A 14,805-nucleotide genomic window follows, 5' to 3' on the forward strand; every position below is an offset into this window, starting at 1 on the left:
CCACTAAAGTTAGAAACTTGTGGAAAAATGAACTTACTCAGTGTGTCAGAGATCAAAGCACTGAAGGAAAAGACCAGAAAATTAGTAGTAGTACTTTAAATCTACAACGAGAGGACAGTTGACTCTCTTGGAACATGGCAACTGAAAGTGACTATGAAAAACATCACCTGTTCTTCTCTGTTGATGCTGAAGGACTGGATTCACTGCTAGGTGATAAAGCATGTAAGGAGTTAAACCTGCTACAACTCTATGGACTCCATAGCCTAAAGCTTTGCAGATGTCTTCAAAGGCTTTGGTATAAAATTCAGCTGAAAGAAAAAATCACAACCAGTGGTGTAGTGTGCAAGAAGAGTTTCTGCACCACTTGGATCACATTTAAAAAAGGAACTGGACGGAATGAAAAAAAAACCTTGGAGTTATTAGGAAAACTGAAGAGTCTACAGACTGGCTCAACACCATGGTATGTGTTAAATAACACAATGGAATGTGTTAAATAGATAAGCACAGAGCTCTGAAAGTATGCCTGGATAAATACCAGAACTATCAGAACCCAAAGTATGAAGTCATCAACAGTGAAATGTGAGGTGAGAAAACATGGATGTTCCTCAGGGATTTGGGCAACAGAGGCAGGATGAGGCAGGACAGTTCCAAATTTCGTGTCTTCGGCTGTCCATTTGGCATTTTCTCAGCCTGCTATTTGGAATTGTGTCAGCATCAGATATTTTCCGTAAAGCAACAGAGCATGTGACTGAAACATTGGAAAGAATTACAGTTTGTGCTGAGGATATTGTTCAGGGCTCAACTCTTCCAGAACATAATCAGAGGTGGACTAAAGTTCTGCAAAGCATCAGAAAGAGTTGACTGTAACTCAACAAAAGGCAAATGTCATTTTGGTGTTCAGGAGATCATATTCCTCTTATACTGATTCTCTGTTCAAGGGATTCAACTAGATGAAAAGAAAATCTAACTTACAAGAAAGAAGTAATGCACGTCATAGAGATGATCAACTTCATTGTAAATTTGATCCCCAGTCTCTCAGCTAAAACATCCTCCATGTGTGAATTATTGCTCAAGACAGATTCGTTTGCATTGACAGCCAAATATGAGCCTGAGCAGCGAGGCCGGCTCTACGCAGGGGCAAGAGGGGGCATTGCCCCCTCAAATAAATGTCTCATACTTGCCAACCCTCCTGATTTCGGTGGGAGGCTCCTGATTTTAGCCTCCGTCTTCCGCCTCCCGATCATATTGGTTAAAAACTGGATAATCTCCTGGTTTGGGGAAATCCCTACCGCCAAGTTAAAAATACTCCTGATTAGGTCCAATCAGAATCATATGAGAAACACTGCTGACATCAACTTCTAAAGTGTTTAGTGAAATTTTGCATGACAGAGAATTTGTTTGGTGAGTGTATTTGAACAGTGTGGTAGTGCCTTAGTGCTCTTTTGAATTTATGTTTGAAAGTTTTAAGTGAAAGTTTACAAGCAGCACTTGATCGAGACAAGGGGCTACAGAGGCATATGTCCAGCCATAACCATGTGCATGCTTTGTCTGGACTCAGCACAAAAGCAGAGAGGCTACAGGGGGACTCCGCATTGGTTGGTAAAACACAACTTGAAAAAAAAAAAACATTACTATGTCAAGAGTGCGGGCAGTGCTGTTAAGTTTCTCTGTGTGAATGAGTTGGGGCTCCGTGGGACTGCAGAAACTTTGAGGCATGATGCAGCTGGTAATGATGACGTTGCTTCAGGTCTCTTTCTAAAACTGATGGAGTATACCTTAGAGAAGGATGAGAAGCTAGCAAGCATTGCTAAGGGTATCCCAAAGAATGCAAAATACACATCTAAGGATATCCAAAATGAAATTATTGAAACACTGGCAGACATGGTGCTTGGAGAGGTCAGGAAAAAAAATATGAAAATGCCGATTCTGCGGGGGTCTCCCCTCAAAAGTGATGGGACCAGGGACTGGTGCAATGTGGAAAATTTGTCTGTGATGATTTGCTTTGTCAGCAATTCCATACCAGAGGAGCATCTTATTGGGCTGCTTGACTTGCATCAACCTGATGCAGAGTACATCACCTCTGAGATATTGACACACCTTTCTGATGCTGGCTACAGTGCTGACAACATACTTAGCCAGTGTTATGATGGGGCTTCTGTGATGAGTGGGGTAAGAGGTGGTGTACAAGCTCTGCTCCAAAAGAAGCTTGCTAGATATGTCCCATATATCCACTGCTACAACCACCAACTGCACCTAGTAGTTGTGCATGCCATGCAGAGTGAACCATGTGCAAAAAGATTTTTTGACCTCTCTAGTTCACTCTACAAGTTTTTTCAGCACCACCATGTGTCTGAGAAATATGATGCACCTAATCTTAAAAGGCTGCTTGAAATCCGATGGACAAGCCACTATGAGGTAACAAGGTGCATTGTTGAAAATCAAGACCATATTCTCAGTATCCTATCTGAGATGACAGAGGATGATGATGCTGCAGTTGACCTGTGCACCGAGGCATCAGGCCTGCTATGTCAAATTAAGAGGCATCACTTCTTTGAGACTGGAAAGTTTCTAGTGCAGGTGCTTGGTGTCTTGAAACCAGCAAATGCAATTCTACAGTCTCAGTCTGTGGATATGTGCAGTGCTTCTGAGGTTGTTGATGCATCACTGGAGTCCCTAAAAAACATCCGTGAAGATGAGTATTGGGCAGAGTTATCTCAGGCGGCTGCTGGAGATGATTCACATCCTCCAAAGAGAAGGAGAACAATGAGCAAACACCTTGGTCAAAGTGTTAAACTCTCAAGTGTGGGCCATACAGATTCTGATGATCTTACCCTTAATTCCCATCAGTCTCTGAAAAGATCTCTGCTCAACATCCTTGACAGGGCCATTTCAGAAATGGAAACTAGATTTTCACAGAGGAATGTTGACCTGATGAAAGCCATATTTAGTCTTGCACCCAAATCTCGTGCATTTCTAGATTCAACCCAGTTGCACCCTCTGTCTGTGCTGGCTGGCATGGTGGCAGACAATGTCATCTCATCTCATTATCTCTAGCCACTTTATCCTGTTCTACAGGGTTGCAGGCAAGCTGGAGCCTATCCCACCTGACTACAGGCGAAAGGCAGGGTACACCCTGGACAAGTTGCCAGGTCATCACAGGGCTGACACATAGACACAGACAACCATTCACACTCACATTCACACCTACGGTCAATTTAGAGTCACCAGTTAACCTAACCTGCATGTCTTTGGACTGTGGGGGAAATCGGAGCACCCAGAGGAAGCCCATGCGGACATGGGGAGAACATGCAAACTCCACACAGAAAGGCCCTCGCCAGCCGCTGGGCTCGAACCCGGACCTTCTTGCTGTGAGGTGACAGCGCTAACCACTACACCACCGTGCCACCCCTAGTTTGAGAAGTGATTTTTTTTTTAAATTATTTATAAGACTACCTTTCAGTTTTGTAAACACTGACTATACTGTGTGAAGTCTTATTCTAGATTCAAATTTATTTGAGAATTAGACCATCTAGTTAAGATAAATGTTATGTTGTTGGTTGTTAAAATCTGGATGAAGGATATTTTATTTTATATTTTGATTTTTCAGTTTTCCCCCTGGGCGGCATGGTGGTGTAGTGGTTAGCGCTGTCGCCTCACAGCAAGAAGGTCCGGGTTCGAGCCCCGTGGCCGGCGAGGGCCTTTCTGTGTGGAGTTTGCATGTTCTCCCCGTGTCTGCGTGGGTTTCCTCCGGGTGCTCCGGTTTCCCCTACAGTCCAAAGACATGCAGGTTAGGTTAACTGGTGACTCTAAATTGACTGTAAATGTGAGTGTGAATGGGTGTCTATGTGTCAGCCCTGTGATGACCTGGTGACTTGTCCAGGGTGTACCCCGCCTTTCACCCGTAGTCAGCTGGGATAGGCTCCAGCTTGCCTGCGACCCTGTACAACAGGATAAAGCCGCAGACAATGTAAGTCTGAAAAATGAAATCCTTGTGGCAAAACAGATGTTGCTCAAGAAGTGTCCAAATGAAACAGACCTGTCCACTGTGTGTAAACACCTGCAGGAGTACAAGGAAGCCTTTCCTGAGTTGCAGAAATCGTATGTAACAGCCCTGGTAATTGGTGTGTCTTCAGCAGCATGTAAGAGTTCCTTCTCCACATTGTCACGGGTCCTAACCCCCTATCATCGCACCACGTTACACAAGAGAAAGAGGAATTTGATGATCTTGGCCCATGAGAAGTCCATAACAAATAACTTGGACATGGATGAATTTGTGAGAGTTTTTGCAAAGGGAAACAGGAGACTGTTGTTGTTGAGTGGAGTGGAGAGAAAAGAGAGTGGAGTGGAGAGGAGTGAAAGAAATGAAAGAAATGAGAGAGGAGTGGAGAGAAAGGAGATTTTTGAGCTGTTAAGTTGCTAACAAAAAAAACAAGCGGAAAAAAAGAAAGAAAACAGTTATTTAATGTCCTGCTCTATGTCTGTTGTGTTTTTTATAAATTAGTTTGAGAAGTATCATCTCATCTCATTATCTCTAGCCCCTTTATCCTGTTCTACAGGGTCACAGGCAAGCTGGATCCTATCCCAGCTGACTACGGGCGAAAGGCGGGGTACACCCTGGACAAGTCGCCAGGTCATCACAGGGCTGACACATAGACACAGACAACCATTCACACTCACATTCACACCTACGGTCAATTTAGAGTCACTAGTTAACCTAACCTGCATGTCTTTGGACTGTGGGGGAAACCGGAGCACCCGGAGGAAACCCACGCGGACACAGGGAGACCATGCAAACTCCGCACAGAAAGGCCCTCGCCGGCCACTGGGCTCGAACCCGGACCTTCTTGCTGTGAGGCGACAGCGCTAACCACTACACCACTGTGCCACCCCTAGTTTGAGAAGTGATTTTTTTTTTATTATTTATAAGACTACCTTTCAGTTTTGTAAACACTGACTATAGTGTGTGTAGGTACATTTGGGTAATTGAGTGATCAATCTCATTAAATCTGAAGGTTAATAATTAAAATTGAATCAGTCTCATTTGAATCGTTTTCAGTGAATCATTTTCATTGAATCAGTCTCATATCATTAAATCACTCATGGAATCAGTCTCATTAATCAGTCTCATTAATTAATACCATTAATTTTGGTGCTTAATAATAAATTACCAAACAGCTAAATTATGGTATATTCCAAATTATTATGATCACTTACCATATTACATAAATCATATGCACCTTTTAGAATTCTTTGGAGATTGGGGACTTCAGAGATATTGGAACACAAATAAACAGTTTCAATAATAAATGAATTTATTATATCAAAGATAAAAATGAATAATGGCAGTTGAAATATATACACAAACAGTGAGATATACTTGATGAGTGTGTGTGTGTGTGTGTGTGTGTGTGTGTGAGAGAGAGAGAGAGTGTGGGTGTGTTGTGGTGAAAACAAAAGATTAGCTTTGTGTGCTAATTAAGATGCGTTTGTGTGTGTCAGGCCTGGTGAGGCCTAGCTTGGTTGTTAGCTAAGACAAAGGAATGTTATCTAAGTAGAACAAAAGGATTAGCTCTGGTAGCTAACTCCACGTGTGTTTGTGGGGGAGGAGTTGACCACGTGACTAGGCCTATGGCCTAGCAAAAGAAAGAAGCTAGCGTGGGATGCTAACTGAGGTGTTTAAGCACGTGGTGAGGCCTAGATTAGCTTTGTGTTGCTAAGTGGACAAAAGAATTAGCTGTGTGGCTAGCTAAGGCCCAAGGACCCTACCTCATGGAGTTAAAACAAAAGGTGTGTATGTGAGTGGGGGGGGGAGGACCGCCACGTGTTGGAGACAAAAGATTAGCTCTGTGTAGCTAACTCCACATGGTGGAGGCCTTGTGATCCCTTGAGACAATACAATTAGCCCTGGAGGCTAATGGAACAAAAGAATTAGCCGTGTGTTTAGCTAAGGTGTTTGTGAGGCCTGTTGAGGCCTGTGACCACATGTTTCTAAGTAACAAAGGACTAGCCGGTAGTTAACCCACTAGCTCATAACAATACTGAATCCACTGAAATCTTGATGCGGTCAAGATGTATAAGGAAATTAAGTATGTTAGTATGGAATAAAGAGAAGCATGCACAGCCTATCTATTAAACAATTGAGAGATTAAAACAAAACAGAGCAATCAACAATTCAACACGCTGCGTGTCGAACAGTGTAAACAATTAAACCGTTCGAGTTTAAATTCACACTACTTCAATAAAAGCTAATTCCTAAGACTAGTCTTTATGCCCAAAATTTGCCAGTCTTACTTAGTATCTTGCCTCTAGCAAGATTATGAAGAGATGTTCCGAGACTTTGGAGTTTCACCGTTGTGGAGGTCTCCGTGAATTGATTCCGTGGAGCAGAGAACTTCTTGATCCGACGTGTGGTCGCTCGTGATGAAAAGAAAGTCTCTGATTAAACAACGTGCACTACTTTTGAGTTAAAAAGGATCCAGTCGCTTCTTAACTTTAAAATAACTGCCTGGTTGCAGTGTTGTACGTACTTATAAGAAACAAATGAAAAAACGGTTGTAAACTCAAGCTGAGTTTGAAATTGCGCGATCTTAGAGTCTACCGTGGCCAAAGGTAAACAAAGAAAAGCGCGAAACTCTGATTCTTGCAAGAAAGAAAAGACGTCTTTTTGGGTTTGCTCGTGGAGCGAGCGATTCCTCCCTGTGTCCGTGTTGAAATCACGGCGCCAAAAGAGGAGGAGCTAGGAGTTTTCAGGTGGTTTATGCCTTCCTGGAGGATGTGACATAGATGATCCCACCCACGCGTGACGTAGGTCAACGCGGAAGTTGGCTGATGGGAAATGTAGTTTCTTAAAGAGACGGACTGAATGTACCTACATGTGTGAAGTCTTATTCTAGATTCAAATTTATTTGAGAATTAGACCATCCAGTTAAGATAAATGTTATGTTGTTGGTTGTTAAAATCTGGATGAAGGATATTTTATTTTATATTTTTATTTTTCAGTTTTCCCCCCGGGCAGCACGGTGGTGTAGTGCTTAGCGCTGTTGCCTCACAGCAAGAAGGTCCGGGTTCGAGCCCCGGGGCCGGCGAGGGCCTTTCTGTGTGGAGTTTTCATGTTCTCCCCGTGTCCGCGTGGGTTTCCTCTGGGTGCTCTGGTTTCCCCCACAGTCCAAAGACATGCAGGTTAGGTTAACTGGTGACTCTAAATTGACCGTAGGTGTGAATGTGAGTGTGAATGGTTGTCTGTGTCTATGTGTCAGCCCTGTGATGACCTGGCGACTTGTCCAGGGTGTACCCCGCCTTTCACCCGTAGTCAGCTGGGATAGGCTCCAGCTTGCCTGCAACTCTGTAGAACAGGATAAAGCGGCTACAGATAATGAGATGAGATGAGATGAGTCCCCCCCGAGGGATTGCCACTTTATTGTGGTCAGGGGGTTTGCATGCCTCAGTGACCTTAAGAGCTATACCAGCAGGAGCTCAGTCTTCAGGTGGGACACCCAAGTTGGACAGGTCTGAAGGTAGACGCCTGACAAAGTGCAATCCACTTCTCCAGGTTGGGGTTGGACACATAGCTAACAAACTCATTCCATGAAGAAAACACTGTTACTATAAGCACAGAAAAAAAAGTGCTGGATCCTGATGTGTACGCATGATGCCCCCTTCATATTTCTGACTGCCCCCTCATATATGCCTGCCTAGAACCAGCCCTGCTGAACAGCAAAGACTTAAAACAACACTTACTACAGCATCCATGCTTACCTTCTTTGATGCAGTCAAGCAAATCAGATTATCACCAGATGCCTCCAAAGATGGGTTAGATGCAGTTTTCCTCCAACTAGTAGAAGACCATTGGAAACCATTCGTTTATACATCCAGAACCATGACCAAGATAGAATGTAGATTTGCTCAAATACTAGAAAAAGCCTTGGCTTGGTGTTTGGGCTTGAGGAATTTCAAGACTATATTTATGGTGTGCACATGTCCACTGCAGAAACAGACCTCTGACCACTAATCGCAACCATCATAAAAATTCTGAATGAAATGTCAGAAAGTATTCTGCACACCCTTAGGAGTGATCATAATTCTCCTGCTTGATCTGAAAAGGGTGCACCGAATTTTCTAAATGCTCAAGCAACTACTAGTGAAATTTACTGACCATTACCATGCATTACTCATCTACAGAGCTTCACTCCTGGAATCAGATCTTTCCTGTGCAGAGCTGCTCATGAATCACGATTTGTTGAACACTTCCCTTTCCTCTCAAAGCAAGAACAATACATACCAAGCAACCAAAAAAATCTTGAGCAGCAAAAACGTAAAACAGAAATCACTCTCAAACAGATCAAGCTCCAGGCTTAGCAAGGAAGGATGTGACCAAAGGTCCAAAGGTGTGGGATGGGAAAGCAGGATGTGGGCTATATATTGTGACAACTGATGGGGTAAAAACAAAACCAACGCAGTCATCAAAAAATAAGTGACAGTGTATCAGAGCAGCATAATGTTGAGTTTTGAAATCTGAAACACTAACGCACATGTAACAACCCAGACCCATCTGTGCTATGATCCTGAAAAGAGATGGAAAAAACTGATAGATTTAATCTGTGAATTTAAAAAAAGAACTATAATTCATGTTTATAGTAAGAGTAGGAGTCATTCAGGGAACTAATAGCGTGCTCATCATTTCTGCCCAGCATTAAAGCAGCTCATGTCAAAGGCCCTGATGATCTCCTTCTGTCTCATATCTCCTCCTGTGGAATTTCTGGCACATGGTTTACATCCATTTTATCTGTATAGATAAACATAAACCTAAATCCTCCACCCAAGAGCTGCCCTGTGAGACAGCACTAATTTCACTTGGAGAAATATGCCCAAAAAACAGATCCACTCAACTCAAGTCAACTCAGTTTATTTGTTCAGTGCTTTGAACAACAAACACTGTCGCAAAGCAGCTCTACAGAAAAATCTCATCTCATCTCATTATCTGTAGCCGCTTTATCCTGTTCTACAGGGTTGCAGGCAAGCTGGAGCCTATTCCAGCTGACTACGGGCGAAAGGCGGGGTACACCCTGGACAAGTCGCCAGGTCATCACAGGGCTGACACATAGACACAGACAACCATTCACACTCACATTCACACCTACGCTCAATTTAGAGTCACCAGTTAACCTAACCTGCATGTCTTTGGACTGTGGGGGAAACTGGAGCACCCGGAGGAAACCCACGCGGACACGGGGAGAACATGCAAACTCCACACAGAAAGGCCCTCGCCGGCCCCGGGGCTCGAACCCAGGACCTTCTTGCTGTGAGGCGACAGCGCTAACCACTACACCACCATGCCGCCCTCTACAGAAAAATAAAGAATTTAAATATATGAACGAATATTATTCCTAATAGATTCATCCTAATCAAAGAAATAAAAAAGTCATTTATTAGTCATTCTTTTACATTATTAACATTAGCGTTCAACATTTAGCAGTAAACCCACGACCCCACACAGAATAAGTGGTTATGGATAATGGATGGATGGATTTAGCAGTAAAGCCAAAAGAAAAATGTCCCCAATTCCTCCTGTAACACAAACACAGTCGTGTCTGAAAAGCCATGGTGATGATGATGATGATGATAAGAAATAATGTCTTCCAGTTTAGCATGGTGCAGAAAATGTCCTGGAATCATACACTTCCATGTAACTCCTCCTATTGTCATATTTCATTACGATCATAAATTACCGTATTTTCTGGACTATAAGCCGCTACTTTTTTCCTAGGTTTTGAACCATGCGGCTTATACAAAGGTGCGGCTATTCTGTGGATTTTTCTTCCACCGCTAGGGGCGGTCTAACCGGAAGTAGAATCAAAAATAAGATAGACGAAAAATCAATGCAAAGAAGAATTAGCAGATCTTTAGCAGATAGAACACGCACGACAAATTACTAACTGGTAATTATTTTCAAATCCAGCGAAGATGATTAAAGTGACTTGTGGTTTCAAACACAGGAGAAATGAAGGTAAATAAATACCGGTTATTTTCTCTTGGTTCTGTTCCGTTTTAATCAGCAAAGCTGCTGCCGTGTTAAAAGGCACTGTTCGGAAAGAATCTGTTCAGGTACATACATGTACATTTACAGTACAAAATCGTTCTGTACATGCAGTAAATATCTAATTTTTCAACATAGATATCTGCGGCTTATAGCCCGGTGCGGCTTGTATATCTTTTTTTTTTTTAAATAGAGCGGATGCGGCTTATATACAGGTGCGCTCTATAGTCCAGAAAATACGGTAACTGTTTTTTTGGGGGGGTTGTTTTATTTTAAAATAGACGATGTCTGTATTAAAAACTAGAACCTAAAATCAGAACATACAAGCTGTGCCTTCAGACTACAGTCCATGGGTGCAGGGACTGACTCTAAACTCTGTACTAGAGAAAAAAAAAAACAGTTGGTGATCAGTGATTTAGTCATTTAGAATAATGATCAGTGATTGGTCATCAGGAAGAGCAGTTATATCTCCACAGATAAGCACATATCGTTCTTATTGTTCATCTTGTCACATGTCTGAGTTCAGTTGAGTTGTGAGTAACATTAAAAAGCACATGATGAAATGTGTGATTGGTTTATTTAAGGAGAGCTTGTTAGTATAAAGCACAATAAAACACACCATGAAGTCGGTGGAATGCTGTGGTGGTGGTGGTGGTGGTGTGAGCTTTAAGCGGAATAAATGAAAAACTTGAGTAAGTGTTGTGCAGCCTGCATGTTTTTGTCCTGCTATGACTAAACATTGATGAATTTCTCAAAAAGGAAAAAGTGAGCTACAGGGTGGGAGATGTTTCTGCATTTGGAGGAAACATCACTTTTGCACAACACATAGGTGTGGATAGGATCTGAAAATACACTCTCACTGATCTAGAAACAGTTCAGTGACACCACATAGAGATGGGTGCGTTTATTTATTGACTGATTTCTTTAATTCCGCAACAGTGTCTTTTTTTGTACTATTGTCTGAATAAGAAAGATCCAGTAATACAGATATTTTAAGTTCGTTTCTTAGACAAGGATATTTTTTAAGCTTGTTACCTCGTTAACAGTTTCGGCGAGAATCTCCCGCCTTCTTCAGAAACAGTCACCAGATGTCGAGTGGTGACGTGCCTTATCAGCTGATGTTGCATTACGGAGGCGTGAACGTCCCACCCAATTTGACAGGTAGTTCACGCCTCCTGCTGTCAGGTCGATCCTCCAGGACGGCGCTCCAGGTGTGCGACAGCGCGTACGCGCCCTCGTCCCGGTTCATCGTCCTCTGCGCCCGCTTACGTATCTCCACTGCCTCTAAAATCCAACGCTGGAATCTATTTTCTTCAGCGCGAATGACTCTGGCCTCTTCCCAATTCATTATGTGATTTTGCCATTTGCAGTGGTCTGAAATGGCTGATTTTAGGTTTTCCTGGTTTGCTTTTTCTTTTTCGGATCTTGTGAGTCTTTTTGTAGTTTCTTTTTCACACTCTATTTGGTGTTCTTTCCTTCGAGTATGGAAGCATCTGCCCGTTTCACCAATATAGACTTTATTACATGAACGGCAAGGGATTTCATAGATGACGTTTCAGACCACTGCAAATGGCAAAATCACATAATGAATTGGGAAGAGGCCAGAGTCATTCGCGCTGAAGAAAATAGATTCCAGCGTTGGATTTTAGAGGCAGTGGAGATACGTAAGCGGGCGCAGAGGACGATGAACCGGGATGAGGGAGCGTATGCACTGTCGCACACCTGGAGCGCCGTCCTGGAGGATCGACCTGACAGCAGGAGGCGTGAACTACCTGTCAAATTGGGCGGGACGTTCACGCCTCCGTAACGCAACATCAGCTGATAAGGCACGTCACCACTCGACATCTGGTGACTGTTTCTGAAGAAGGCAGGAGATTCTCGCCGAAACTGTTAATGAGGTAACAAGCTTAAAAAATATCCTTGTCTAAGAAACGAACTTAAAATATCTGTAATAGTTAGACATAATGAACATCCACTACATATCCAGTAATACAGCTATATTCAGAAAACACTGACTCTTCATATAAGCAGCAGAACATTGTTTGCGGATGTGTAGACCTGTTAGCTAAACATCTGGCTAAGCATGATGTGTACTTCATGAATCTCCACTTGCTTAGTCCAACCTTGAGGCACTTGAGGTTATGAGACATGTGGTAGTAAGTGGCCTTGTTTCTCAGCGGTCCCTCGCTCATACTCAGGATTTGAGAAGCCCTGGACACTTTGGAGAGCCCTTAACTCCACACCGCTGTCCTGACTCGACGTGCTGTCCATGTTCTCTGACCCGTTGAGCAGGTATTCCCTCGGGCGCACGCACGCCCCTCTGAGCACCCTCCACGCTCGCTTATTGAGCAGCACGTATGCTGTGGGATTGATGAAGACACGAGCGAAGGCGATGCACTCTGTGCTCTGGATGGCGAAGTCCAGGTGCAGACTTGTGCCGCACTCCGAGCCCACATGCATCGCCAGAACGTGCAGCATTAGCACCACCGTGTATGGAAACCAGAGCACGAAGAACAGCCCGGTGGAGATGATGGCACGCCTGAGCATCCTGGAACGCCCTGTGGAATGCGTGCGCAGGAACAAGGTGACGGAGGAACTGAGCAAGAGCAGGAACGGAATCCAAAAGATGAGGACGGCCAGCTGGAGGCGCATGTAGATCTTCCAGCCGTGGGTGTACTGGTACGAGCAGTGGCTCTCGCCATCCACGTGGTGCTCCTCCACGAAGGTCAGGTGCGGAGCGGCGGCCAGACACGCCAGCATCCACACACACGCGCACCACACGACGTTCTTCTTGGTCTCTCTGACTCGTCCCAGGCACCGGAACGCGCACACGACGTCCACGCAGCTCCGCAGCACCGCGCACGCCACGAACAGATTGCCGCCGTACAAACCCACCGCGTACACCAGCGTGACGGCTTTGCACGCGCGCGCGCCGAACACCCAGTCGGTCGCCGCGTACACCGCCCAGAACGGGAACGTGCACGTGAAGAGCAGGTCGGCGCACAGCACGCACGCGGCATGCGCGCGCCTCGCCGGTTTGCTGCGCACGAGCACGAACAGCAGGGTGAAGTTCGCCAGCAGACCGAGCGCGCACGCGACCGAGTAGAACACGGGCAGGAAATAACGGCTGAACTTCTTCACCTGATCTTTCTCACACGGCCGGAAGTCCGCCAGCGCATCTAACGTGTAATAATCCGAGTAATCGTACTCGTACTCGGAGTCGTTACTGCGCGCGAGCTCAACCACATCCATGTTGTCCTGAAGCGCAACAAGAGGCGCGCGCGCGCACACAGGGAGGAAACAGAAAGTGGGGAAACTCTTTAACTCTTACAGCGCCTCACTTCCACAGGAGAACTGCACCTTTCATCATCCATCCATCCATCCATTACCTGTAGCCACTTATCCTGTTCTACAAGCTGGAGCCTATCCCAGCTGACTACAACCCCGATTCCAAAAAAGTTGGGACAAAGTACAAATTGTAAATAAAAACGGAATGCAATGATGTGGAAGTTTCAAAATTCCATATTTTATTCAGAATAGAACATAGATGACATATCAAATGTTTAAACTGAGAAAATGTATCATTTAAAGAGAAAAATTAGGTGATTTTAAATTTCATGACAACAACACATCTCAAAAAAGTTGGGACAAGGCCATGTTTCCCACTGTGAGACATCCCCTTTTCTCTTTACAACAGTCTGTAAACGTCTGGGGACTGAGGAGACAAGTTGCTCAAGTTTAGGGAGAGGAATGTTAACCCATTCTTGTCTAATGTAGGATTCTAGTTGCTCAACTGTCTTAGGTCTTTTTTGTCGTATCTTCCGTTTTATGATGCACCAAATGTTTTCTATGGGTGAAAGATCTGGACTGCAGGCTGGCCAATTCAGTACCCGGACCCTTCTTCTACGCAGCCATGATGCTGTAATTGATGCAGTATGTGGTTTGGCATTGTCATGTTGGAAAATGCAAGGTCTTCCCTGAAAGAGACGTCGTCTGGATGGGAGCATATGTTGCTCTAGAACCTGGATATACCTTTCAGCATTGATGGTGTCTTTCCAGATGTGTAAGCTGCCCATGCCACACGCACTAATGCAACCCCATACCATCAGAGATGCAGGCTTCTGAACTGAGCGCTGATAACAACTCGGGTCGTCCTTCTCCTCTTTAGTCCGAATGACACGGCGTCCCTGATTTCCATAAAGAACTTCAAATTTTGATTCGTCTGACCACAGAACAGTTTTCCACTTTGCCACAGTCCATTTTAAATGAGCCTTGGCCCAGAGAAGACGTCTGCGCTTCTGGATCGTGTTTAGATACGGCTTCTTCTTTGAACTATAGAGTTTTAGCTGGCAACGGCGGATGGCACGGTGAATTGTGTTCACAGATAATGTTCTCTGGAAATATTCCTGAGCCCATTTTGTGATTTCCAATACAGAAGCATGCCTGTATGTGATGCAGTGCCGTCTAAGGGCCCGAAGATCACGGGCACCCAGTATGGTTTTCCGGCCTTGACCCTTACGCACAGAGATTCTTCCAGATTCTCTGAATCTTTTGATGATATTATGCACTGTAGATGATGATATGTTCAAACTCTTTGCAATTTTACACTGTCGAACTCCTTTCTGATATTGCTCCACTATTTGTCGGCGCAGAATTAGGGGGATTGGTGATCCTCTTCCCATCTTTACTTCTGAGAGCCGCTGCCACTCCAAGATGCTTTTTTTATATCCAGTCATGTTAATGACCTATTGCCAATTGACCTAATGAGTTGC

General features: G+C 44.3%; 1 protein-coding gene across 1 annotated transcript; it reads right to left on the bottom strand.

The window, feature by feature from the left end:
• Positions 1-11,960: 11,960 nt before the first annotated feature.
• Positions 11,961-13,287, bottom strand: LOC132889802 (atypical chemokine receptor 2). The gene has a single exon (XM_060926652.1). The coding sequence runs from the start codon at positions 13,283-13,285 to the stop codon at positions 12,173-12,175; it is 1,113 nt and encodes a 370-aa protein (XP_060782635.1). The 5' UTR covers positions 13,286-13,287; the 3' UTR covers positions 11,961-12,172.
• Positions 13,288-14,805: the final 1,518 nt, after the last annotated feature.

Source organism: Neoarius graeffei, chromosome 1 (genome assembly GCF_027579695.1).
Source record: "Neoarius graeffei isolate fNeoGra1 chromosome 1, fNeoGra1.pri, whole genome shotgun sequence".
Classification (NCBI taxonomy): domain Eukaryota; kingdom Metazoa; phylum Chordata; class Actinopteri; order Siluriformes; family Ariidae; genus Neoarius; species Neoarius graeffei.

What these genes read in the sequence shown, in the direction of transcription:
- LOC132889802 (XM_060926652.1), bottom strand. Translation starts at nt 13,285, where the DNA reads ATGGATGTGGTTGAGCTCGCGCGCAGTAACGACTCCGAGTACGAGTAC.